At 34.9% G+C, this 25,938-nt stretch overlaps 1 protein-coding gene across 7 annotated transcripts in view; it reads right to left on the bottom strand.

Moving 5' to 3' along the window:
• Positions 1-1,703: 1,703 nt before the first annotated feature.
• LOC105488007 (dachshund family transcription factor 2) overlaps positions 1,704-25,938 on the bottom strand; it is a 692,336-nt gene continuing 668,101 nt past the window's right edge. For 2 of the 7 annotated variants that reach the window (XM_071088393.1, XM_071088389.1), the window contains 5 exons: positions 23,940-24,088; positions 23,667-23,814; positions 19,533-19,679; positions 18,279-18,344; positions 1,704-2,203 (listed from right to left, as the gene is read on the bottom strand). In XM_071088393.1, the coding sequence (XP_070944494.1) occupies positions 2,154-2,203; positions 18,279-18,344; positions 19,533-19,679; positions 23,667-23,814; positions 23,940-24,088 (560 nt within the window). In that variant the 3' untranslated portion in view covers positions 1,704-2,153. Of the gene's footprint in view, positions 6,566-18,278; positions 18,345-19,532; positions 19,680-23,666; positions 23,815-23,909; positions 24,089-25,938 lie in introns of all 7 variants that reach the window. The other 5 variants (XM_071088390.1, XM_071088388.1, XM_071088394.1 and 2 more) reach the window with 4 other exon arrangements.

Below are 25,938 nucleotides of genomic sequence, written 5' to 3' on the forward strand. Positions count from 1 at the left end.
AGGTTAGGTGACTTGTAAGGAATGGGAAGACACTCAGACTAGGATTGTAATTATAGATGACAGTGTTATGAGTATGTCTGGTGGTGGGAGCAGCTGTAATCCCTCACCCCTACTCCATGATTAGGGAATTTAAGGAAGTCAGAGACCATAGGATTTGCTTGAGGCTGATCCAACTGCTACAGCCATATTCCCAGGATGAACATAAACTGTATTTTCTCCAAAGAGAGTGCATAGGAAAATAACGTAATGTGGATCCTCCCAACCCTAGGATAAAAGCATTTACTGAGAAAGAATTGATATACAGTGAAACCACCATCCAGCAATGATGGAATTCTTAGCCTTGACCCAGTTCCTTTTCTTAAGGCTAAGGTTCCTGTGCTTTTGGAGGAGGGAGGTGGTTGTGAAGAGGAGGATGTGGAAGAGTTGTCAAGGGGTATCAGTGAAATGACAAGCAATCCTATCCCAGTAAACTTGAAGGTACATGGTGAGCCTCACTCCCAATATTTTTCTGTCTCAGTTTCTTCTGATGGGTCAATTAAGTGGGCTTTCAAATAACCAGAAGATTCCTATAATTGCTTTCACTTCCTTAGAAGTCCTAACCATCCATGAGACCCAAAATCAAATTATGCCCATTGATGTTAAGCCGGTGCAAATAATTGCTACCAGGTGAGATAAACCCACAGGCAGCATTAGGCACCAGAACACCTGAAAGTAGGGCAGCTACTAGCACATGCTTTCTGTGATTGTTAGATTGACTTTTAAATAGTGCAAGCCTGAATATCATATGTCTGCCTATTGAGGACTTGCTTTGTGTGTTATGGCAGGGGCTATAGTATGCTACCAGAGCAGGCCTGCTTAGCAAACAAAAATCTTAGAGATCTTTGTCCTTTACAACACAGAAAGAGCTTATAGTCCTGTCAGAACTCTCAAGATTTCCATAAACAAGGACGGTGTGGACATGATAGTGAGAAGAAACATCTGTGGATTTACCAACATGGTTCCAAAGTAGAAGACCTAGTCATTGGGTGACCAGCTAGAATAATACTGTGAGATACAATACATTTCAAAAGATAGGCAAGGAGTGGGAGTGTCGCTGCCACTTCAGAGGAAAACCTGAGAGGTTTTATTATCAACCAGAATTTGAGTGAGCTCCAGCGTTTCACCAGAAGTGAACCAAGAGAAGCTAAGAGCACAGATTAAATAAACTGTAGGGCAGGGCTATAACTGGCCTTGGTTTTTCACCACACTGTGATGGGCACTTGGATATACAAAGAGACTTGATATTTTGGGGGGCCAGAGAAGATACATACCCCTTCAGTTTTGTTTGCTTTTTAGTGTAGGTGGCTCTAGAATAAACTTTTGACGATAACAGATGCTCGGAAAATATTTTCCAGTTCTTGGTGCACCCATTTTTCCTGCTTCCCAGTGTAACCCTTCCTCCTGGAAGCAGGCTCACTAAGCACACGTAGCTAGGAAAAGGCAATCCAGTGTGAATCAATATAACAATCGAGGACGGGAATATCATCCTGCTTAAACAGATGAACTAAAATAAGAACTGTGTTCATATCTGCTTGAAAATAACAAAACTAGAGGAAGATTTGCAAACATCTTGCTAGTTCCTGTATTTTGATTTGCATTGACTCTACTATATGTTTCAATGGCTGCAGATGGCAGTTTGAAAATAAATACTCAGTGACAATTGACAAAGTCAAAATGTTTTTATTTATGCTGAAGTTTAGCAAGTACATTTTTAACAAAGAAGGTATACTTTAACGTTATGTATAGTAGAACAGGGAAACCATACATATAAGTTTCTAGTCTCTAACACACTACTGCATTTTTTTTAATTTAAAAGACAAAAAGCCAAGTTGAAATGAGCATAGAAAAGCATCAAATATGGTCAAGTTACTTTAGCCATTAGGATTTAGCTCATATTTTTAAACTGGTCTATCTAATGCAAGGACAAAGTTTACATCATTGCTTTTAAAATGTACACGTGTTTCTTTCTTTTTTAATGTAACATAGATTAAATAGCTCCTTCAGTAAACAAAGCTTTGCTGATAAACAAAATTGAAATAACTCCATGTTGAATAGTTTCAGAGATAAACTGGAATCACAAGCATCTTCATTTATGTAAAGCCAGCGAGGACCTTTCAGGCTGAATAAAACTGTTGTGCCATTTCTAAACAGTAATAGTTACCTCCTTTAAAAAAAAGAAAACAAGTTAGTTCTTATGAAGAATAATTCTGATACGTGCTTAAAAATACTAAAACTTCTATCTTCAGGAACCTAAAATGATCTGATGTAACAGGCTCAATTTAGTGTTGGTAAAATTTAACATTTCTTAACATTTCTATATTTTCATCTGTCAGTTTTCAAAGATCCTTCAAATTTCATGCTATAGCTTCTGTTCTTCTTTCCACAGCACTGGAGACATTGAAGACTGATAAAGGCTCTTCATGAACCATATTATAATGTCTGTAATAATCTATATTACTTTTTCTTTTTGTATATAATGGTGCATCTGAAATACAATTCCTATAGTTTACCAAAACAGGGGGAAAAGAGTATCTGGTTATGATCTAAGATAATGACAGCTTTGTACATTTAGAATTTCCTCTCCCGGGTTGACCCTGAGACTGTGTATACTGCATGAAGGGAGACTAGTTCCGAATTATCATTTTAGCTACAGTGTTTAGTCAAACCGGTATCCCTCTAAATGATAGCAATTAAAAGAGCCCATGCCATCCTAGAGTTAGATAATATTTAATTTGGGTGGGTAAAAGTTATTATTGGAAATTTGTTTTTTAAATTTTATTCTACCTCTTTTTGTCAAACCTTGTTATTTTCCACAGCAATGGCTTATAACCCGAGTCTCTATTTAGATGTGTTACAAAGATTGGCTTTTGGTTACAAACGAAGTCGGAAAAGAAATGTGGATGAATCAGTACAAATCCATTACTTGTGCTTGAGAAATATTTAAAGACAATATTTCTGAGTCAAGTGGTTTATTTTAACATATAATGGAGAGGACATTATCATTGTTGGACTAATATGTCTAATCTAAAATATTAAGTCAATCTGGTCAAAGCTTATTAGGAGAAAAGTATACCCTTTTTAAACCTTGGGTTTAGTATCTTTAAAATCTTTATTCTTTCTGTGTATAAGGTATCATGGTGAGTAGCAGAATTTTCTAGATAATACCTCAGAACCAAAAATAAAGATGTAGTAAGGTAACAGACGAATAAAAGATTGGGGTTTGGGTTAGTCAGACTCATGGAGGGTTGGACTTCATCAGAGGGCAACCAGACATTTTTCCCAAGAAGCCCATGGAATTCACTAAAAGTTTTCCAGGGACCAGAAGAAAACAGAGCTTGAATTTTTGGACACTGGTAATTGTTCCAACTCCTTTGTGGAGTCTGAGAATATTTACTCTGATGAATTGACAAATATTTGCTTAGTCCTCCAGTCTACCTCATCCTATGTATACAAAGCCTAAATGTCAAAGGAAAGCTCTTCGACATGAAACGACAGTCATTTTACCAGGATTGAAATATATACATTATAGCTAAAGCTTAAATCATGCAACACAAATTGTGAACATTACAAACTGGATAGCAATGGCACACACTATGTCCCCTTAAAAAGGGTACATGAACTCAGCAATGAATAGCGAAAGACAATCACCATCTGTCCTTTAGAAAAATGCAGTTTCTCAAAACTTTCTACTTTTGTTATGTTTATTTCTTGCCTTTATTTAGAGACAGAAATATTTGCCCACATCCTTTATGTGTCTGCTTACAAGGCCTATTAGGAATAGCTCCCACAGCTGCTCAAAAATTGAAAGAAAAACTAGGCTAGCAAGAAGAAAACAATATTAAGTGAATCCACTTTTCTACCGGAATACAATAAATTGAGATTTCATGGTAGTGAAACTTTTTCTCCCAATTTTGAGGACAGGAGCAAAATAGACCCCTGTGTAGCATGCTGTATAATGTTGACACATATTTGGTTACTGTTTTACATGTGCCAATACTGAATGATCATAAGGAAGATGCCAGTAAGGAACTGCTAACTGACACCGATCCTTGGAGCAATCTCAAAGTTTGCCACATTTCAATTTCAAAATGCATTTCAGCTATAATATGAGTGATTTATCACTTAGTAGTAGCTGTCAAAGTAATCTCCTAGATAAACCAAAAACATCTGGAACCATAAACAAAGAGGAGTAGTAGCTGAATTTTAATCCAGACCCAGTGTGCTCACTTCATTAGGAACAGGAAACAGCTAATTAGTAATGGAATGTTTCATATTCTTAAAAGGGTTTGTTCTTGAGCTCCAAACAGAGATGATCTGATATGAACTCTGGATGTCAATAAGATTAAAGATTAGGAAGAGAAACTAACAAAGTCTCTCCAAGGGAATGTTATGGAGCTTGGGAACTTAAAAAGAGGGACACACACTGATATTTGGGGGGAGCTGACAGAGTTTATTGCTTTGGGATTTATCAGATAGGTAAAAAGAGGAATTTGATACATACAAATGTGACCATTTTTAAAGTAAAAACAAAGGTCCATGCAGTCCTTCCCTTAGCACAGCACTGCCTGACGTGGGCATAGGCCATGGCACAGAAGGTCAGTGTGGGCACTCCATACAGGAGATGAACCTCTCCTAATCAATCGAGTTATCTTTACTGGGCCATAAATAGCTTCTCCAAACTCAAGTAAATGTGAGACTTGCCCTCTGTGGTATATATCCTAAACTTATGAGCCGGAATAGCTAAAATCATGAATCATAAACGAGGCAAATATATGGGAAAAGGCCAGAAAAAAATACACATGGGGAGTCCTCATGGTTCAAACAAGGTAAGTTAAACATATCTACTTATTTTAAAAAAAGACCTTAGTTTATTTTGAAGTGACTTAGTTCATTTGGAAATTCTATTTAATGATGAGACTTTCTCGGATGTTATATTTTTAGTCACCTGTCATTGTTATTTATTTCAGATACTTGATATTAATAAACATTTTTATTTGACTTGCTTCAAATCCTTCTCTGTGACTTATTTCTAATTTGGTATTATTTCACTGAATTGAGCTAAAACAGTACACCTACTCGATATAAGCAGACCTTCTACAGCCCATGAAGAATGCCAGAATCCAAATGCTTATGCTTTAGAAAACCTTCCTTCAGAGCATGGAATTACTGAAATGTCACATTGATATGAATTAATGGAATATTTTTAAGTGTTTAGAGTGGGTGGCCATTCCAGCAGAAATTACATATACTGCCATGGGGAACCTCTTATTAGAAAATGGATAAAAACTCAGTTGGCCTTTTGCATAAGATGCTCGGTGCTTCTGTCACACCAGAACTTAATGCTAGGGCAGACGTGAAAACAACACAACGGATTAGATTTTGTTTAATGTAAGAAGGGCACTTTAGGAGGGGCATTAAATCTTTTTGGTCATTAGATTACCATATAACACATTGGAATGCTGTTCTATTAGATTTTTAGTAGGCATCAAAATGATGATAACAGGTATCTGCCCCCAGCCAATGGCCAGATCTCCTCTAAGTAAACAGTTAAAAACATCTGAGGCCATTTCCTGCACAATTCAAGCCAAATGACCCATTTGATCCTAATCATTTGAACACATTAGGAATCTGGCTATGTCTAGACCAGAGAGTGAACAGTAGAAAATATCCATAATCTCACTGACCCATCTGTCTTTCTCTTTTCTTTTGCCTGTAGATTTTTCATCCTGTTTGCTTATTAATAGCTTAATAAAGAGGAAGCAAGATTGGGGATGGGAAGAGAGAAGAAAACAGTAAAGGGGTATTTTTAGCAGCTTGGGTATCTGTTTTTATCATTGCATTCTTTGCAAATCAGGAATGTGCTAGTAGAAAGGGGTTAAAGGATTTGCTCCACCATCAGCAGTTCAAAGGAAAAACTGGGTGTGGTAAAATCTAAAAACTAGAGCTCCTTATATTTTCTTAGAGAACACTACAGGCCAAGTGCTTCTTTTAGAAATGAGAGCTCCAAAGCAGTGATAACAAATATCGATCATTTGCACAAATGATTTACCACCTGATCTAATTCCTGTTAAATACCAGGTCAGACAAGAAGTTATTTCACAGTAATTGCAGCTTAAAGTAGGTGTGTCTGCATTTTAATTTGTCTCACACTATTTAGAAATAGCAGTTTCTCTGTCTTAAAAATTCTTCCACCTACTTACCCCACTAGGACTCTGTGTGAATTAATGTGATAATGTCTTTGAAGCACTATGAGCTCCTTGAGAGAAAGAGGTTAAAGAAGTGTAAAGTGTGTTCAGTCATTATTATGACTATCCCCTAAAAACCTGTGAAGCCCATTCTCTAGGACATTTGTCCTGTGTGTGTAAGGTTCTATTTATCAGTAATGAACAAACAGTAATTAAAGGTTCCATATTTTAAGGATTTGAGTATGAATTCTAAAGAATTTACAACACTAGATAAGCAGGTAACTGCTACAGCACCCTATTCGTGCCTATGATCAGTTGGAGTTCCGGCATCAGTGTTCAGGCTGCACAGAAAAAACAATAAGACCTGGTCAAAATTTCATTCGAACAAAGAAAATTCAAAATCTACTCAATGCACTTCACTGAAAACCACAAACTCACTTTATAGTATTTCGCTGTGCTATGTATTTTCAAGATTTGAATAAATCTCTCTGAAATTAATGTATTATTTTATTAGGTTGATCTTTTAATCAAATATTCATTTATATGAGTCTCATTTTATCAAAAATGAAATTATACAAAGGTGAGCAAAAGCGTAGATTTACAGAAGTTTAAAGCTTAATCTTATTCTCTAGGGGTGATATTGACAATATAAGTATGGTGTAAATGATATTCCCTAACTCTAAAATATGCTTATGAGCCCCTTGTGCATGTTCTTCTTCTTTACAACCTGCAGCAAAATGCATAACTAGCTTAATAAGCAAGGCATTTAGGAATTGTTTTTTCCTCCACCGTCTAAAACACGAGTAAAGGCCTATACTGTTTTTTTGTGAGTCGAAGTCTTTGCTAATGACTGCAATGTTCCCTCAGTATGAGATTTCCTTCCCTGACAGGATGGTTATTTGAAAGTAATTGCTCACTTTTTATTTTTCAAGAAACTACCAAGAACTGTATCTATAATGTGTTTAGAGGATTATATTTACAATAAAATGCATTTGTGATTTTTCTTACCCAAGGTTCATGTTTGCTTCCAAATGTCTCCTCACTACTTCTTTACCTCTATAAATAATGAGACTGCAGTACAAACTAATAGAATTCACACAAGTATACTTTAGGCTATCAAACCTTTCTTTTGAGGTAGCTAAGCTATTCTTGAACTATTGACAATATTTTGTAATGAGTTCTACAGCTAAGAAGTTCGTTCTATGTTTTCTTTATGTTGGTTAATCAGTGCTGTGCTTCTGATTTACAAATGGGCACTATATTATTTAGGAGCAAGTAAGATCATCTCTTGAAGGTCATGATTTCCTGACCTGAATAAGAGAGAGATAAAATAATGTGCTAGTTAATGCTCCACTTGTTTTCCACTTCAGTCTTAGATTCAATCCTAATTAAATGTAGAATTAATTGTAGAAACTCAACTTTAGTTGTGGAAATATGTTCAGAATATGATATTCTCAAATCAAAGAAGTGACAGTAGTGAGGTTAGTTTGGGGTCCAGTCAGTTATTATTGGAGTAGTATAAATATGAGTTACTAATTTGAAAGTAGGAAAAGCAGACAATTGCAAGCAAGGGGAAGATACAATATAATGTTTGATTACTCTTTGTCTAGAGAAGAGCACTATTTTGGAGTCATTTTTTCAGAAGGTTCTGTTGCTTATTTTTAGAACATGACATGTTTTTTAAAAACAAGAGGTTTCTTGAAAAGAATAACCATTTGGGCTCATTAGCCTTACAAATATCTGACTTACAATTTAATCAAAATGAAGACCAGGATAGGTCAATAGGTCATCTTTTTTTTGTGCAAATGGTATCATAAAGGAGTATCAAACTATCTTACTCACTTGTAATACACCCTGGTTTTGTGAAATAATTATTTAATACATCTCTTTCCCCTTTTTTGAATCTCCAGTTCTTAGAAAACATTCCCTTAAAATGGAAGCATGAATGCCCTTCTGCTCACACATGGGGATAAAATGCAAAGATATCATTAACTATAACTATCTATGGGAGAGCACATTCTTTAGCGGAAGCTTTACACATCACTTATAGGCCAAATAGTTCACTCTTACTGAAATCAATATTAGAAAACACAAAATCAAATTTGTGTGTATTTTATAGGGCACCATAATAATGATATCTTGTACTTGTCATACTTATCAGATAGTATGTATCTAACTTATTGATGAGGAAGAATAGGCAAATATTATGATACCTATTTTACTAAAGTTAAGGCAGAGAGTAGGTAAATGACTTCTCAAGGTTAGTAACTGAGTTAGCGAGTTAGTAACTGAGAAATTCTGACTACTAGATCAGTGCTCCTTCTGCCACTTCATTGTGCCTCTCACATACTGGTTATAAAACAGCAATAGAAGTGCACGTGTCCAGTACAGAGATCTCCAACTGTTGAGTCACATTAAGAGCTTTAGAAATACTGAAATTCTATTTTTCATCTTAGAAGAGAGAGGAAGGGAGAGGAGAATAAATGAAAGCTAACGTGTATGGAACACTATGTCAGGAGCCACTCCACATGTACATATGGCATATATGGAATGCCATCTTCCTTCATTATTTTCTTGTTGTGGATAATGCTACAGTGAAAAGTACGAATTATGTTTCTATGCCATTTCTCTAAATAATCTGAGACCAAGTCCCCCACTTTCCATAAGCATATAAGTTACAAAATGTTTTTTCTTCTTCTTTTTTCTTTCGTTTTCTGAGACAAAGTCTTGCTCTGTTGCCCAGGCTGGAGTGCAGTGGCAGGATCTCAGCTCACTGCAACCTCTGCCTCCCGGGTTCAAGTGATTCTCCTGCCTCAGTCTCCCAGGTAGCTGGGACTACAGGTGTGTACCATCACACCTGGCCATGTTTTGTATTTTTAGTAGAGATTGGGTTTCTCTATGTTAGCCAGGCTGGTCTCTAACTCCGGACCTCAGGCAATCTGCCTGCCTTGGTCTCCCAAAGTGCTGGAATTACAGACGTGAGCCACCACGCCTGGCCACAAAACGTTTCTTAAGGTTCTAATTGATTTGAGTTTTGTACAGGATGCAGATTGGAAATATTTTAGTTAATATTTTAAAGTATAGTTAAGTTCTATTTTTAAATGACTTTTAACTACTACTTTTGTCTGCAAAACTTATAGAAGAACACTATAATACTCGATTTTAAACAAATAAAAATATGGAGGAAAGTGAAAAATGAAAGTAATGGATAAACAAATGTTAACTTGTACAATGTTAAAAATGATGACATCCAACATTTCCCATAGAAGGTTGAAATGTGGTTCCCAGGAAATTGTAAGATTTGAGGGTTTATTAGTCCTATTGAGGGTTTTTCCTCACACGTTATTAAATGGTTGCTCACAGATGCTGAGATCAACATTACCTTTATTCATTTTTATTATTTTAATGAAAACAAGAGCGCTTAGACATTTGTGAAATGTTGCAGGAAGTCAGGGATCCCGAATGGAGGAACTGACTGGAGCTGTGGCAGAGGAACATAAATCGTGAAGATTTCATGGACATTTACCAGTTCCCAAATAATACTTTCATAATTTCTTATGCCTGTCTTACTTTAATCTCTTAATCCTGTTATCTTCATAAGCTGAGGATGAACATCACCTCAGGACCACTGTGATAATTGTGTTAACTGTATAAATTGATTGTAAAACATGTGTGTTTGAAAAATATGAAATCAGTGCACCTTGGAAAAGAACAGAATAACAGCAGTTTTCAGGGAACAAGGGAAGACAACCGTAAGGTCTGACTGCCTGCAGGTTCGGGCAAAATAAAGCCATACTTTTCTTCTTGCAGAGAGCCTATAAATGGACATGCAAGTTCAGAAGATATCGCTACATTCTTTTCCTAGCAAGGAATATTAATAAATAATACCCTGGGGAAGGAATGCATTCCTGTGGGGAGGTCTATAAATGGCCGCTCTGGGAGTGTCTGTCTTATGCGGTTGAGATAAGGACTGAAATATGCCCTGGTCTCCTGCAGTACCCTCAGGCTTACTACACCCTGGTAAATCTGAGGTCAGACCAGTTCTCTGCTCTCGAGCCCTGTTTTCTGTTGTTTAAGGTGTTTATCAAGACAATACGTGCACTGCTGAACATAGACCCTTATCAGTAATTCTGCTTTTGCCCTTTGCCTTGTGATCTTTGGTTTTGCCCTTTGCCTAGTGATCTTTGTTGGACCCTTATCAGGAGTTTCTGATTTTACCCTTGTCCTGTTTCCTCAGAAGCATGTGATCTTTGTTCTCCTTTTTGCCCTTTGAAGCATGTGATCTTGTGACCTACTCTCTGTTCTTGCACCCCCTCCCCTTTTGAAATCCTTAATAAAACTTTCTGGCTTTAAGGCTCAGGTGGGCATCATGGTCCTACCAATATGTGATGTCACCACTGGCGACCCAGCTATAAAATTCCCATTTGTACTCTTTCTCCTTATTTCTCAGCTGGCTGACACTTATGGAAAATAGAAAGAACCTACTTTGAAATATTGGGGGCAGGTTCCCCCAATAGTGAAAAAACAGGAAGATAGGAAAGAAATGTTTGTAAAATAATGATGCTTTCTTGAAAGCTAATAAAGTAATTGTTGGAAATGTTGCTCCAAAAATCATTTGCATTACTGACAAAAAGTAGATTCCAGTTGAAGTATGTGGATCATTACCAATGTTAATTTTCAAATATTAAAAAAGTAAAATGTAAACTTGAAAGCATCAAGAGGTTAGGGGCCTTAAAGGAGTTGTGTATAAAATCCAAAAGAATGTTTTTCTTTATATTCATTTTAATTCCCAAAAGGTAATGTTACATGTCTATTATAAATGAAAAGTAAGTTCCATAGAGTAAATAAATGAAACTTTATGCTAATGCTACATACGGAATTCCAGTCCAAAATTAGTTAAGTGGTTGAGAGTGGTGGCTCATGCCTGTAATCCCAGCATTTAGAGAGGCCAAGGTGGGTGGATCACCTGAGGTCAGGAGCCTGAGACCAGCCTGAACAACATGGTGAAAATTCAACGTTAGCCAAGTGTGGTGGCCCACGCCTGTAATCCCAGCTACTTGGGAGGCTGAGGCAGCAGAATTGCTTGAACTCGAGAAGCAGAGGTCGCAGTGAGCCAAGATCGTGCCACTGCACTCCAGCCTGGGTAACAAGCATGAAACTTCATCTCAACAAATATAAAATTAAATTAAATTAAATTAAATTAAATTAAAAAAATGTAAAATTAGACAGCGAGGCTCTGTTGAAATCTAGTTCTGACAGACAGAGTGAAGTGAGTGTAGTCAAGAATAAAAAAGGTTATTTCTGTTACTATTTCAGCTGCTCCACACAGTTTTAAATAGAAAAGAGAGTTGTATGGTATTTATCTAAATTTTATAAATATTACCCCAATCTTTACAAACTTTTAAAAGCAGAGGTGATTATTAAATTATACCTAGTTTTAGACTATTTTAATTAATGAACTATGAAGCAGAGAAGCCTCTGCCCTTTCCCTGAACCCCATGCACTGTTTTGCATTGGATAATACTATAGTCTTGTTGCACATCCTAACTAGCTAACTATGTGAGATTTTTACAAGAACGGATTGATAGTGATGTACAGTGAGATAAATGAATGAGAGTTAAGATTCCTGTGTTTTAGTTCCCACTGTCAATGGCAAGCAAATTAACTTAGGTTATTTTCATACTTACAAAACAGAGGTTAATCACATCTTTCCAAACTACCTCCCAGAAATAATCCTCCTAGAGGATATGATGTAAAGGATGACACAAATTACACCATGCTATACACATAATAGGTCCTGCCTTTCTTTTTTAACTATTCCAATTTTAGGCTATGAATTCCTCATTCTTAGAATGATAAGTATCTTGGAACAGAACCTCCACAGATTCATGTGGTAGCAATATCATAATTTTAATTTTTAAAGTACTTTGAAAATAATGGCATATTATTACAATCTCCTATGAAAATGCTGTTTGTTTTATTTATTAAAACACAAATGTGGAAGTAAAAAAGTAAAACTTGACTTAATCCTTTAATCAGGAAAATGTTTTTTCTTTTGCATGTCCTTCAGGTATACCTGGGTTGGGGTTGGTGTATGGTGAATCCCAAGCTTAAAAAATTGTATTGTATATGTAAAGAGGATGGGGCATAAAGCAACTGGTCAAACAGTTATCAGCGTTAAGTTAAACAGCCCTTCCTAGATTATAGTAAAAAAAACACCTGTTAATTAGTGAATTACTCCTGTAGACTCAACATGCTGAATAGCAGAACAACTTATCATGGCTTGCAAGTCTCACTATTTGCTATAACTGCAATTTGATCTGTTATATAATTAAGATGTAGCTAGAACTGCAAGTCTTTGATCTATATATGAGATTGTATGTTACCATCATAATTACCACGACAGTCTTGTGGTCACTGAAAATAATTTTGTTAACAACGCATGTGTGTGGTGCAAGCCACTCCATGACAACCAGGCCCTAAATGATTAAATAATTAATGCAAGCTCTTCCCATCCTCCTAAGAAAAAAACTAGAAGTATAAATTGTACTATGGTCTGCCAGGTATTTCACAGCAGAGAGGTACCACCAGTCAGGATAAAAATCCTGTGGAGGATGAAGAAAATTAGGGGAAATACTTTCTGAGGAAGAAAATAGAAAGATTCAGGCCATTTAATAAACTGTACAGAAAAGCATTTTTGCTGCTTTAGAGAAAGATGCTGGGATCTTCTCTGTGGGGTGTGTGCTAGAGTCTTTTCCCATTGTATGATGGTCACTGCAATAAAGTCTGTCTAGGAAATAAAAGGATCCTACTCTTCAAGGAAGCATTTAAAAGAAAAATTTTAAGACCTACTTCCCACAATTCCTCTGGTCCCTGACTTGCTATATACCTCCACTTTATAAGAAAATATTTTCACTTTACAATGGGAACATCAGAGTACCTGTGTATATCTTCCAACACAGTACAAGGCATCAATGGGAAGGAAATCAATAATTAATGGTTGATGAGTTTAGGGTAGGAAGCAGTCAGTGGAAACCCTAGCGATGGAGAAAGATGGAGAGCACACTGTGGTGGAGGAAATTAGAAAAGCCTATAATAAAATTCCATCTGTTTTCCTTTTAATTTTTCTTGTCATATCACATACATGCCAATAAATCATACGTGATGTATTTTTTCTGACTCCCTTTCATGCTCTTACTATCACTTTTCTTACTATTCTTCCTAATTCTACAGTGATAATCCTATCCCAAGGGTAGTTGTTTTTAGGAAATATTGGCATGGCATCTTAAGTTCTTTAGAGGAATGTTGTTTTAGGTTAGTAAGCAAGAACCAAAGAGAAAAGATAATAAGGAGGTCTAAGGGGTCAAGGAAGGATATACACTGTTCAAATTGATTTTGAGAGAATTGATAAAAATAGACATATTCACATATATTTCATATTATGAATATATATTAAATGTTCTAGGCCATAAGCTATGCATATTAAATTATGCCCTAGACTATAATTTTTAATATAATAGATGTTAAAATAATATTTGCTGCTTTTGCAGTCAAATGACACTTTTTTTGCTTTTAATTCTTCAGTGGCACCTTCACCAGGTACTGCATAGATGAGATCATGACTTTTGTATCTTTGAATGACCAGTCTGTACTCTTTATAAGATCCCTTTTATTTCTGAGCAAAAATAGTTCAGAAAAAAAAAAGTTCTAGTAGTTTTACTTTTACATGAAATTTTGGTTTCCTTTCACATGTAGATTTGACTTAATATCTACTTCTAGTGTTTCAGTAGCAAAAGGAATAAAAAAATTATTTAGGATGCTACTACATTTATGGAAAAAATATCGGAGGAAAATATATTCCAGTGCTAAATCATCTTGTGTCTTTGTCAAACATGTATACATAAAAGAAAATGTAAAAATTATTCACAGAGATTGACATTCCATGGGCAAAACACAGTTAAACATTTTGTGGTTTATTTTTTTTCCTCAAGCAAATGCAGTGGCAGATACAGGGACAGTATGTCACTGTGCCCTTGTACTTTATGATATCATCTCCCCTGAAATTTATTATTTTATTTTATTACTATAAAGTCAGTTCATGGTGACAGTTGTCTATTTTCTAAAAAGTAGGAGCTTCATATTCTGTTTTTGTTTTAACTATTGTTATTAAGATGTTAACTTCAATTTTTTTAAATTTAGGAAACATGCACTGTCAACTATACCACTAGCCACTAACAATGAAATATAGTCATACAAAAGTTAACTAAGGTATAAACATGCAAAAGGAGAAGTCTCCCTGAGATCATAAAATGATGTTATTTTCTGTTCAGCAGTTCATGTTACTGCTGTTCATGCTAATTAATTAAAGGAGCTGTTGCAGTAATGTGCAAACAGGGAATCTGAGAAACTGAGAGGGCTTTTAGGTCTCCAAGTGAAGTTAAGTCAATCTGGGCGCAGGCAATCAAATGTAATGAAATCACTTGTCGGTGCTAAGCTTGCAAAAACTCTGAAGTTTGACTAGGGAGTAAAAGGATTATAATTAGATTTCCAATAGGATAATAACTAAATGGCAGAACGCAGTAAAAAGAAATATTACTTTGTTAGCTAATGGTACTGCTGTTCAGTTTTAGTTTTTATCAGCACACTTGTAGTTGTGCTAATTTAATTTGCTTTTATCAGCAAAAATGCACTACGCAAATGGCACTTGAATGTCATTTGCAAAAAAATCATTGATCTGAAGGTGCACTTAATGACACCTAGTATGTTTATTTTATGTGAAACAGGGATTGGTTGATAAGATGGTTGATGTGCTATCTTGCAGGCCCTCAACTGAGTTATAGGAATTTGGATGGAATGACATTAGCACAAGTGCTCCACCAAATCCTTCATCTCTAGAGATAGCGGACATAACCACTGGAGTAGTGTATACACATTGTGTGATCACCAGAAAACATTCTGCAGGAGTTGCTATGGTAGACTCCCAAAATATAAAAGATACAGATACCCTTTTATGGAAACTTGGTCTATGCATATTATCTTCTCTGTCAAACAACATTCAAAGCATAAAAGACATGAAATAACTAAGCTGAAGAGATGTATTATATACATATAATGTATTACATATAATACATTATATAGAATACATAATATATATACACTATATACAGTATATATATAAAATCTTATATATTTAAGATTTCTGGTACATGTGCAGTTTGTTTGAACTAAAACTCACGTGGAAATTACCATAAAACTGGATATGACGTTTTTGCTTCCGGGGTGGTCATGTAACGTTTTCCCAAGTGCCTTTTAAATTCTTAAGAAGATGTCACAGTGGAATCAATTGAATTTCAAAGGGAGAGTACTAGGTGAATGACAGATGTCTATCTAGCAGAGCTATTGACAATAGGAAGAGAAAGAACTTTCCTGATGCTGGAATTTTTCCTGTGATGGAGATGAATTTTGGAAATGGTATTGTATTGGCATACATGAACTGACCCTCACAAACAATGATAGGAAATGATCTTTCAAGTTAAAAAATAGGTTTCAAGGGAGATGGAAAAGATTGAAACAGTATCAAAATAAGTCACAAAAAAGAACTATGACTCACAAAACCAAAATTAATAGGAAGAACAGAAAAATAATGGCTAAGCTTGCTTTTCACGTTTTCTGAGCATTATACATTTTCTAAATTTCATAGATACATTTAAAAGCAATGTTTATATTTTTATTATTTTACAAATAATAGGCAAAATGTTTGGGATTTTTAGATGATTATTTGACCTGATTGATTTGGTAAACTCTATTTAAAATTATTTCTGATAATATTTTTAGGCACCTATTTTCCTGGCTAAAAGAATAAAATTTGCTATTTTTTTAAATTAAATTGTGATTCTACTGTCATATTAACATAAGACATTAACTCTAGTTTTTCACAAAGGGATGATGGGGTTTTATCATTTACAGTGCTTAAATGTTGTGCTAAGAGAAGAGATAATGTGTATTTTTCCATTTGTATCACTTTTATATAGAATCTTATTTAATATAATGTAAAAGATAGACATCCAATAAAAAATTATTAACCTACCATATTTTACCATATATAGACAATATTGAACATAAATACTAGACAATGTAATTTTTAATTTGGAAAAAATACAAATCAGCTTCTTTGTTTTAAAATAAATTCCATCTCAATCCTTTTAAGACGAATCTAATTCTCTCATATTTAGCAAGTAAAAACTTGTAGAACTTATTAAAAGTATGTACAGTGAAAACAAGTATTAAATGTGTCCTTCCCTAAGTACAAGTAAATATGCAAAAGCCATTCTTGGTAGACGTCATAAAAAAATTTGGAAATGAAGAGTGGATCCACCTTTTGCTTATATCTCCTAATTGCCCACAAATAAAATATCACTATTTGCTACATGGAAATGAAATAATTTTAGGACAGTTCAAAAGCTTGTATTTCTCTCAGAGTTAAGAAAGATGTTACTACTATGAACTAAAGGTATCATATAAATTAAACGAACAGCAATAAATCAGAGGTACAGGTTAAAAGATAATAAAGATAAAACTCACTAGTGGTGTATTCGGATTACCCTCTCCAGTTTCAAAGCTGACCTTAAACCCACTCAAAGCAGGGCACACTCAAGTTCAACATTCCTTAAAGACTATGTCTATATTTGTGTGTCACTGATTCAGAAGGGATCAACTGCTTCAGGCTATTCATCTCTACCATGGAGCTGGTATGTGATGGCAACCTCAAAAACCGAGCCCACAACTAGTGGGGCACTTCTTAATGAATTTTGCTGTGATGAATTGGTTGGACAATTGAATTCCATTTGAATTGGTTTTGCTCATGTAGACACAGCCTTTAAGCTGAGGGAATAAAGCAGGCAAGCACAAAAGGGATAAGAAACAGCAAAAGCTTCAATGAATGAGGTAAGCATGCATGCTTTTACACCTAACATAGTTAATGCATTAGTTAGGTCTACCCAGCTGCAACAGAGTCATGCATCACTAGAGTATCCATGAGAGCTAATGTTTCTGGTTTTATAAAGATGACTCATAAAACTACATGTAAAACAACTTAGGAAGCTACCACACAAAATGGTGACCTTCAGATGAACCAAAATGGATATTTTGGTCACATCCAGTTCTGTTACCTTTATGTAGATCCACTCATCACACAGTAGAAAGGCACTGATTAATTCCAGCAAGCAACATATTCATAGTTGTCTTCATTTTTCAAAGTTAGGAAATAGTTTTCTCATTACAATGTTCTTTATTTTTTATTAGAGTGAGGTATTTTATCACAATAAGTGTGAAAATAAATGTAATCTGCATGCAAAGTTCTAGAAGTGCATTGGAATCAACCGGGAACATTTTCAGTGGTCACATTTAACTCATATTTTTATGTGCTTTTGCACTCCAGTGAGACTCTATAGTGATTTGTGTCATCTGTTTTCTTACTACTAAATATTGTCAAATATTTTTAAAGATGTAAGCATTTGTGATAATCATGGAAATCACGAATTATAAGTCATGTCCTGATTTTCATACTTAAGTGGTCTCTAAGATTAACATCAAAATTTAAAGGATGAAAAAAATGTTGTCTGGAACACCTTTAAAATTTCGATAAGTTATACTTATTGTACCTGTGGCTTTTACAAAGGGTAAAGTGGTGAAATTACAAAAATACCTCATGGTATTGTACACTTTGAAAAGGTAAATTACATTCACATGTATGCATTTTTAGAATATACCTGATGTACAAATGTGTATTCTTTTTACAGCTAAACGTATTTGCTCACATTGTATATGTAAAATTATTAGTCCCTATGTAACCATAGTTATTGGGTTTTCAAACCCATGTTAAGTATTGTTTTCCTCAAAAAAACTGCAAATTGCTTCCTGTGTCATAAAGTAAGAAGGGTTAAAACTTATTTATTTTATTTATAAGAAGAGTATCATCATAGGAGCTCATCCCCACCTCATCCCCAGGGGTCACATAATAAGCAGTCATAGAAACAAGTTTGCAGTTGACACTACCTTGCATAGCAGCACTGTCATGAGGAGTCCCATTGTTTTCTATTTCAATATCTGGAATTCCAGTATCTGAAATAAGTGACATGCAAGATTAAGGTACAATGAGGTGGTTCCTGATTTCATTTAAAAGGAAAACTCCAGTAAGCCAGTACTTTGGTTCTACAGATAACATAAGACCTTGGGTGGCATTTTCGTTTTTTGTATGTCTGTTTTTAACGGCAAGAGGGAGGATTATAAACCGCAGCTGAATCTTACAATTGAGCATATATTTCTAGTTATATTGTAAATACCTCTATTTTTTTCATTCTCTAAAAATAAATCTTAGCAAAATAGTCTGTCCATTAAAACCCCCTAAGACTGTCAGGTTAACTTGCCCCCATCCTCATGCTATATTTTCCCTTTGTAAGATGTGATTCATGATATTATTTATGATATATATATATACACACACACACATACACACACACATATATGTGTGTAATATATATATCCACATATATGTGTGTATATATATATAAAGTGCAAGTGAATACCAAAATATTCATTACGGTTTGTGGTCTTCATGTATTACTGGCTCTAGGGGCAAATGTTTTATGATTGTGCTGCTCAGGTAAAAGCTAGTAATTTTGATGTAAAAAGGTTCTGTTTGTGTGTGTACACATTTATTTGAACATTTACTTGAAATTGGGTCTGAGTGAGATGAAACAATGTTATGAGGCCTCAGAATTAAAAATAGAATCAAAAAAGTTTGGAATGAAGATCTTTCATAATTCAAGCATCTCCGTTTACAGGATCTGCAGGGATTAACTCAGAACATGTTTTTTTCAACCCGGTACTCCCTAGGCATGGCAACACTGATGGAATCTGCATTAAAGGAACAAGCATTGCATAGCTAATCAAAATACAGTTCACCAAACAACAGCATATTCTAACATGAAAAGATCTAATGCACCTACATTTTAGGTGCAGGGTGGTTATCAGTGTTATTGCTTCTACTGCAGAAGTCTGTAGGATTTCCTATTATTCCAAGGCTATTTGTATCTCCTGAACAGTGGTTATTTTGACTGGTTTTAATTCATGCTCTAAAATACTTGGTCTCAAATTGATTTTTTAATCATTCCTGGACAAAATATATCCATTTCCCTCTCTCCCTTCCTTTCTTCCTGCTTTCCTCTCTTTTTTTTTTCCTTCTTCTATTTTTCTTGAATCAGTTTTGCTTTGTTTACCTTGAGAGTGAAAGTCCAAATCAGACATTACCTTTTAACATCCTCAGGCCACTGTCACTAGTGGTGGCTTGCTTAAGTGCCTGCTCCACTTGCTCTCGGCGCTTTGATTCAAATTCCAAGGCTTCCTGCAATTTTCTCTTGTTTTTTTTCTCCTTTTTCAGGCGCTTTTGCATGGTAGCTGAAATGTAAAAACGTAGCTTGCAAAGACTTGAGCAATGAAATAGGGATGCCAGTTTTGATGAATTATAAGCCACAGATATAGATATAGAGAAATATAGAAATGTTTCACTTGACATATGATTAGCGTTCTTTTGGTACTAATTCTCATTAGGGTCATCTAAAGAATGCTTTATATACTGTATTTCAATCACACAACTGACTTCTTTCTATTTTCACACTTCCAGAGTGTATGTTCTGTAATACACATGCATTTCTATGATGGTGGCAGTGGTGGTGAATTGTCTTCTACTTTGAGTCTCTATATGCGTTTAATGATTCATTAAACATTTTATAATTCTCTCAAGAAAAATATTCTTTTTATTCATCAGGTTACTGATTACTATTCATATTTCAAAATGCAAAAAAATCCTGAAAATATCTATTAGCTTGCAAAATATAGTCCTTAAAACTGAAAATGGCAAGTGTCCATTCCTCTGAAATGTTACCAGTTGTAAAGGCAAATATCTGCCTGTTTAATGTACATATTATCAATCTCTCTCTCTCTCTCTCTCTCTGCCTCTCTCTCGCTTTTTCTCCGCATGTGTATATACAGTCATAGGCTGCATAATGAGATTTCAGTCAATGATGGAACGCATATACAATGGTGGTTCCATAAGATTATAATGGAGCTAGAAATCCCTATCACCTAGTGACATTGTAGTCATCCTAATGTCCTAGTGCAATGCATTACTAGTGGGTATGTGGTGATGATGGTGCAGATAAATCTACTGTGCTGCCAGTCATAAAAATAAGAAACTTTCAAGTAAGAAAAACACTTTTATCTCAGTTTTACAGATGAAGAACCTGAGTCCTTGACAGGTCAAGAAATTTACCCAAGAAAACACAGCCACTAGTTTTCAAAGCCTGAAGACCAAAGATCACATAGGTAGTTGTTTCAAAGCCTAAAGACCATATAATTGGCCAGGGGACCAAGGCAGGTGACCTCCAAGGTTTCATGTAGCTATATTATTCTATGGTTTTAAGTGTTTAATCTGCAAAAAAATATTATTATATAAGTGTTTTTAATCCAAGTAACACACTATGACTAGTAACCAAAAGGAAATTAGGTAGAAATTGTTTCTGAGTGTGGAACATTGTTTCCTTCGATTAGAAAAAAAAGTTTTGTAAATTATTTTAATACATACATAGTTTTATATATAGTTATCTATAATTTTATGTATGTAGTTACATATATTCTTCATATATATATACACATACATATCACACACACACAGACGGACATAGTATGTTTACTATATCTTTGGAGAGATGTTATTTTATGATCATAATATCAATTTCCCCTCTGTCTTTCCCATCACGTGACTTTAGGTAAAGAGTAAATTCTTTGTCATTAAAAGTGGGGTATACCGGGTGTGGGATCTTTAACGAAGTAAAAGAAATTTTAATGATTATCTAGAACAACTATTGTAATAGGTGAGGATACTGAGATTCAGAGAGATGAAGTATATAGTTTCTATAGATCAATCAAGATGACAAAGTAGTTTCCTATAATTATGGTAGTCATTACAAACAAAATGCTAAAAAAGGTGCTTAGCTACATATTAGACATTTGATAAGCATTAACCCTAGTAATATTAGTAGTCATGATAATGGCAGTAGTAGTAATAATGAAAGCAATAGTATTAGTGGTATTATTATTATTATATTGTGATAAATGCTACATTTATTAAATACAAATACTTCACAGAAAATTTGATAATAGATACAATATTATACCTACCATGTCTAAGGACTTTTTAAAAAACAATAGATATGAATTATAAATACAGACCTGATGGGTCTATAAAAAGTCAGTGAACAGAAATCAAAATAAATAGATCCCTAAGGCCGGGCGCGGTGGCTCAAGCCTGTAATCCCAGCACTTTGGGAGGCCGAGACGGGCGGATCACGAGGTCAGGAGATCGAGACCATCCTGGCTAACACAGTGAAACCCCATCTCTACTAAAAAATACAAAAAACTAGCCGGGCGAGGTGGCGGACGCCTGTAGTCCCAGCTACTCGGGAAGGCTGAGGCAGGAGAATGGCGTAGACCCGGGAGGCGGAGCTTGCAGTGAGCTGAGATCCGGGCGACAGAGCGAGACTCCGTCTCCAAAAAAAAAAAAAAAAAAAAAAAAAAAAAAAAAAAAATAGATCCCTAAAAGTTAGAAGCCAATTTTACCATATGTAGTGGATTTTCATAAGCCAATTTAAGAGCCTTATTATATTTAACATACAATTTTTTTTTGGATGTTTGGTATTAAGGAACTCTCTACTAAAGAAATGTGACTTATGACTGTTAATCATAATATTATATTTTGTATACCAAATATCAGAAATATATCAATTTCTCCAAACATTAAAAAGATGGTTTAGTCTTTGCTTTGTAGTATTTCATGAATTTGACAAGATAAGCAAAACGGGCTTAATTCTTTTTAAGTGCAAAGACTAAATTTCCATTTTGAATGAAACCAATGATTCCTAGGCCCTAAGGAAAATATATAGTATGTTTTCCATTTTATAAAATAAATTTCAGAGTATAATATGCTACTTTCAATTAGTATAAAGTTAGTAGATTTCATGCAACTGTAGTCATCTTTCTTTGTTCAGGTAATTATATTTGCATTATGGATTTTCACACCTTTTCTTTGCCTGTCTTTTCCACTCTCTTTGCTAATTTTAGGCTTTGTGACCCCCTACACAGAAGAGTAAACAGGGAAGGGAAAGAAGTTGAAATTCATAAATGTCATGTTTATGGCTGTTTAGTATTTTATGATAAATATAGGGAAGATGTGGAAATTATTGACTAAAGTTAAGTTTTTAATTCTCTGTGGTTTTGATATGAACTATTCTCATTTATTCATTAATCAAGTGGCTACTCACAGTTGGAAAGTTAATCCTATTTGTGAACAATTGTAAATATCTCCATTCCTTCCCTTTTGTCTTCATCCCTATTTCCGCTACTCTAATTCAGTCCTCCTCACCACTGCCTGGATGACAGCAATCTCCTTTTGCATAGTTTTCTTTTTCTCTAGTTTTATATGCACTCCCCCAATCTATTCCCAACATGGTGGTGATTGATCCAATTGAAATCAAATCAGATCATTCCACTGCATATCTTTTAATATTTCACATCACCTACAGGATAAAGTCCAAGCTTTCACATGATTAAAATTGTCCTTCATAATGCAGCTTCCACTCCCAACTTTCTCCATCATCTCCCACTATTCACTTCAAAAACCTCAACGACATTATAATAAATTGTATTTAGTTATCCACGTATGAAGTTTCTTGTCCCCAAGCCTTTGCTAACTGATACCTCTGTCTAGCTTGCCCAAATCACTTAGGTTTTCTCATACACACACACACACACACACACACACACACACACACACACACACACATATATATTTGCCTCCTGATCTTTCAAGATTCAGATTCAGGTGTCAGTATCAGGAAGTGTTCCTTAACCACCGTCAACAAACTAAGCTAACGACTCACTCTCTGTATAATCATATTGACTGGAATGGCTGCTTTTGCCACTTTGTGTTAAAAGTAAACGATTGCACTAGATCTCCAAAACATAATCCTTCCAAAACAGAGACTGCTTTTTATTCGTGTTATAATCCCATAATCTAACACTGTGCCTGGCAAAGGGTATGCATTCCATATATAAGGAATTGTTAGATTATTTATATTCAGGTGAACTTTATGAAATTGTGAGATAACAATAAATATTCATGTTTCCAAATCTGCAGCTGGCCCAAAGTGCAGACATAATTCATTTTCTTTTAGTATAAAGAGCGATGTTTTGGTTTATACACAGTACTTAATTCTTAGCTTATCATTTGTTTTCGGCAATTCCAAGATATCTCAGAGAATATTTCTATTAGTATTGAAAATACCTCCAGCATAATATTCACTCTGTAATTGAACTTGTAAAACTTACTTCTGCTTTGAAGCTCAACTGCAAGTTGTCTTTCAAGGTTTTCTCTAATTTCTCTCTCTCTATAAAGCTCCAGTCGTAGCTCCTTCTTTTCTTGTTGAATCTGCTTCTCCTGGATGCGAGCATTATCCAAAGCCACTTTCAATAGACCCTGTCAAGGTACAGGAAATGACATGCAGTTCATCTTATCTGTTTTAATTTATCAAATATAAAATAATATATGTAGGTGCTAATGTCTTGTATTACATTTATTTTGTTTATAGAAATATTGTTGACCTGAATGTTGGTCAACAGAGTCTCCACGGAGGACAGACTATCAGCAAAAATGAATGGTCCAGGGAATCCAGCGGGCAATGCCTGCCCAGGAGTCAGCTGTATCTTGTCCAAGGGTGACTTCATTATTGGAATTTGTACTGGTACCTCTTCTGCAAAAACAAAATTAATATCAGAAGGTTCACAGATTAAGAGCTCAAAAGTCTCACTATGCCACCTCTACCAAGCATCTATAAAGATTTTGTTTCTAAAACTAAATGACTGACATTCTCATGATTAGAAGTCATATTTATTCTCCAGCTGCCTCTAATTTCAAAAAATAAATATTTCAGTAAAGAACTTGTGAAACTGAAACAATGCTTATGGCTAAAGAGGTATAAAATCTGCAGAAAAAAATTTAAGATACATACAATTGGCATATGTGTTTATAAATATCTATAAGTTAAATACTCAGATAACTTCCTGGAAAAACATAAGCAACATTTTATTTTTTCTTCTCTAAATCTATTAATCTGTCAATCAATTTATTTATCTTGATTATTTTAACAGCTTTAATGAAGCATAATTTACATAAAATAAAATTCACCTATTTTAAGTATACACTTCATTTTTAGTAAATTTCTAGAGTTGTCTAATCATTACCACAAATCTATTTTAGAACATCTTAATTTCTCCTATAAAGACTCCTCATGTCCATTTACAATTAATCTTCTTTCCCACCTCAGCCCCTAGAAACCATTAATCTGCTTTATCTCCAAAGGTTTGCCTTTTCTGAATGTTTCATGTAAATAGAATCCTACAATACATGGTTTTTTGTGTCTGACTTCTTTCTCTTAGCATGTTTTTTAATCTTATCCATGTTGTGGCAAGTATCGGTGGTTTATTTTTATTGCTGAATAGTATTTCACTTCATTAATGTACTAGCTTGCATTTAAACATTTTCTAGTTGATGACTATTTGGATTGTTTCCACTGTTACTTTTTTTTTTTTTTTTTAACACTTTAAGTTCTAGGGTACATGTGCATAACATGCAGTTTTGTTATATATGTATACATGTGCCTTGTTGGTGTGCTGCACCCATTAACTCGTCATTTACATTAGGTATGTCTCCTAATGCTATCCCTCCCCACTCCCCCTTCCCCACAATAGGCCCCAATGTGTGATGTTCCCCTTCCTGTGTCCAAGTGATCTCATTGTTCATTTCCCACCTATGAGTGAGAACATGTGGTGTTTGGTTTTCTGTTCTTGCGATAGTTTGCTGAGAATGATGGTTTCCAGCTGCATCCATGTCCCTACAAAGGACACGAACTCATCCTTTTTTATGGCTGCATAGTATTCCATGGTGTATATGTGCCATATTTTCTTAATCCAGTCTGTCACTGATGGACATTTGGGTTGATTCCAAGTCTTTGCTATTGTGAATAGTGCCACAATAAACATACGTGTGCATGTGTCTTTATAGCAGCATGATTTATAATCCTTTGGGTATATACCCAGAAATGGGATGGCTGAGTCAAATGGTATTTCTAGTTCTAGATCCTTGAGAAATCGCCACACTGTTTTCCACAATGGTTGAACTAGTTTACAGTCCCACCAACAGTGTAAGAGTGTTCCTATTTCTCCACATCCTCTCCAGCACCTATTGTCCAGTGTTACTTTTTATTTCATGGAATATCCCTTATCAGAAAATAACATGTATGACATAAAATCACAAGTTACACATATTCTCCTCTTTTATTTTTATGCTGTATTCTTCAATAGTCTCATTACTCAATAAAGAGCTATGAATAGAATTTTTGTTTATAAATGTTTTATATTTGCTTCAAACAGATATACCTAATTATAAAGGGAATCCCCTCCTACTTTGAGAACACTGAACACTTGGTTATTCTGGCTGACAGTCTTTCATATGACCTGCATGAATTAGATAAATTGTCTTCTGTAAATGCATATGTAAAAAGAAACTGCCACTGAAAGGTAATCTTGGGATGTTAACGAAACA

Source organism: Macaca nemestrina, chromosome X, assembly GCF_043159975.1.
Source record: "Macaca nemestrina isolate mMacNem1 chromosome X, mMacNem.hap1, whole genome shotgun sequence".
In the NCBI taxonomy this organism is placed as follows: Eukaryota; Metazoa; Chordata; class Mammalia; order Primates; family Cercopithecidae; genus Macaca; species Macaca nemestrina.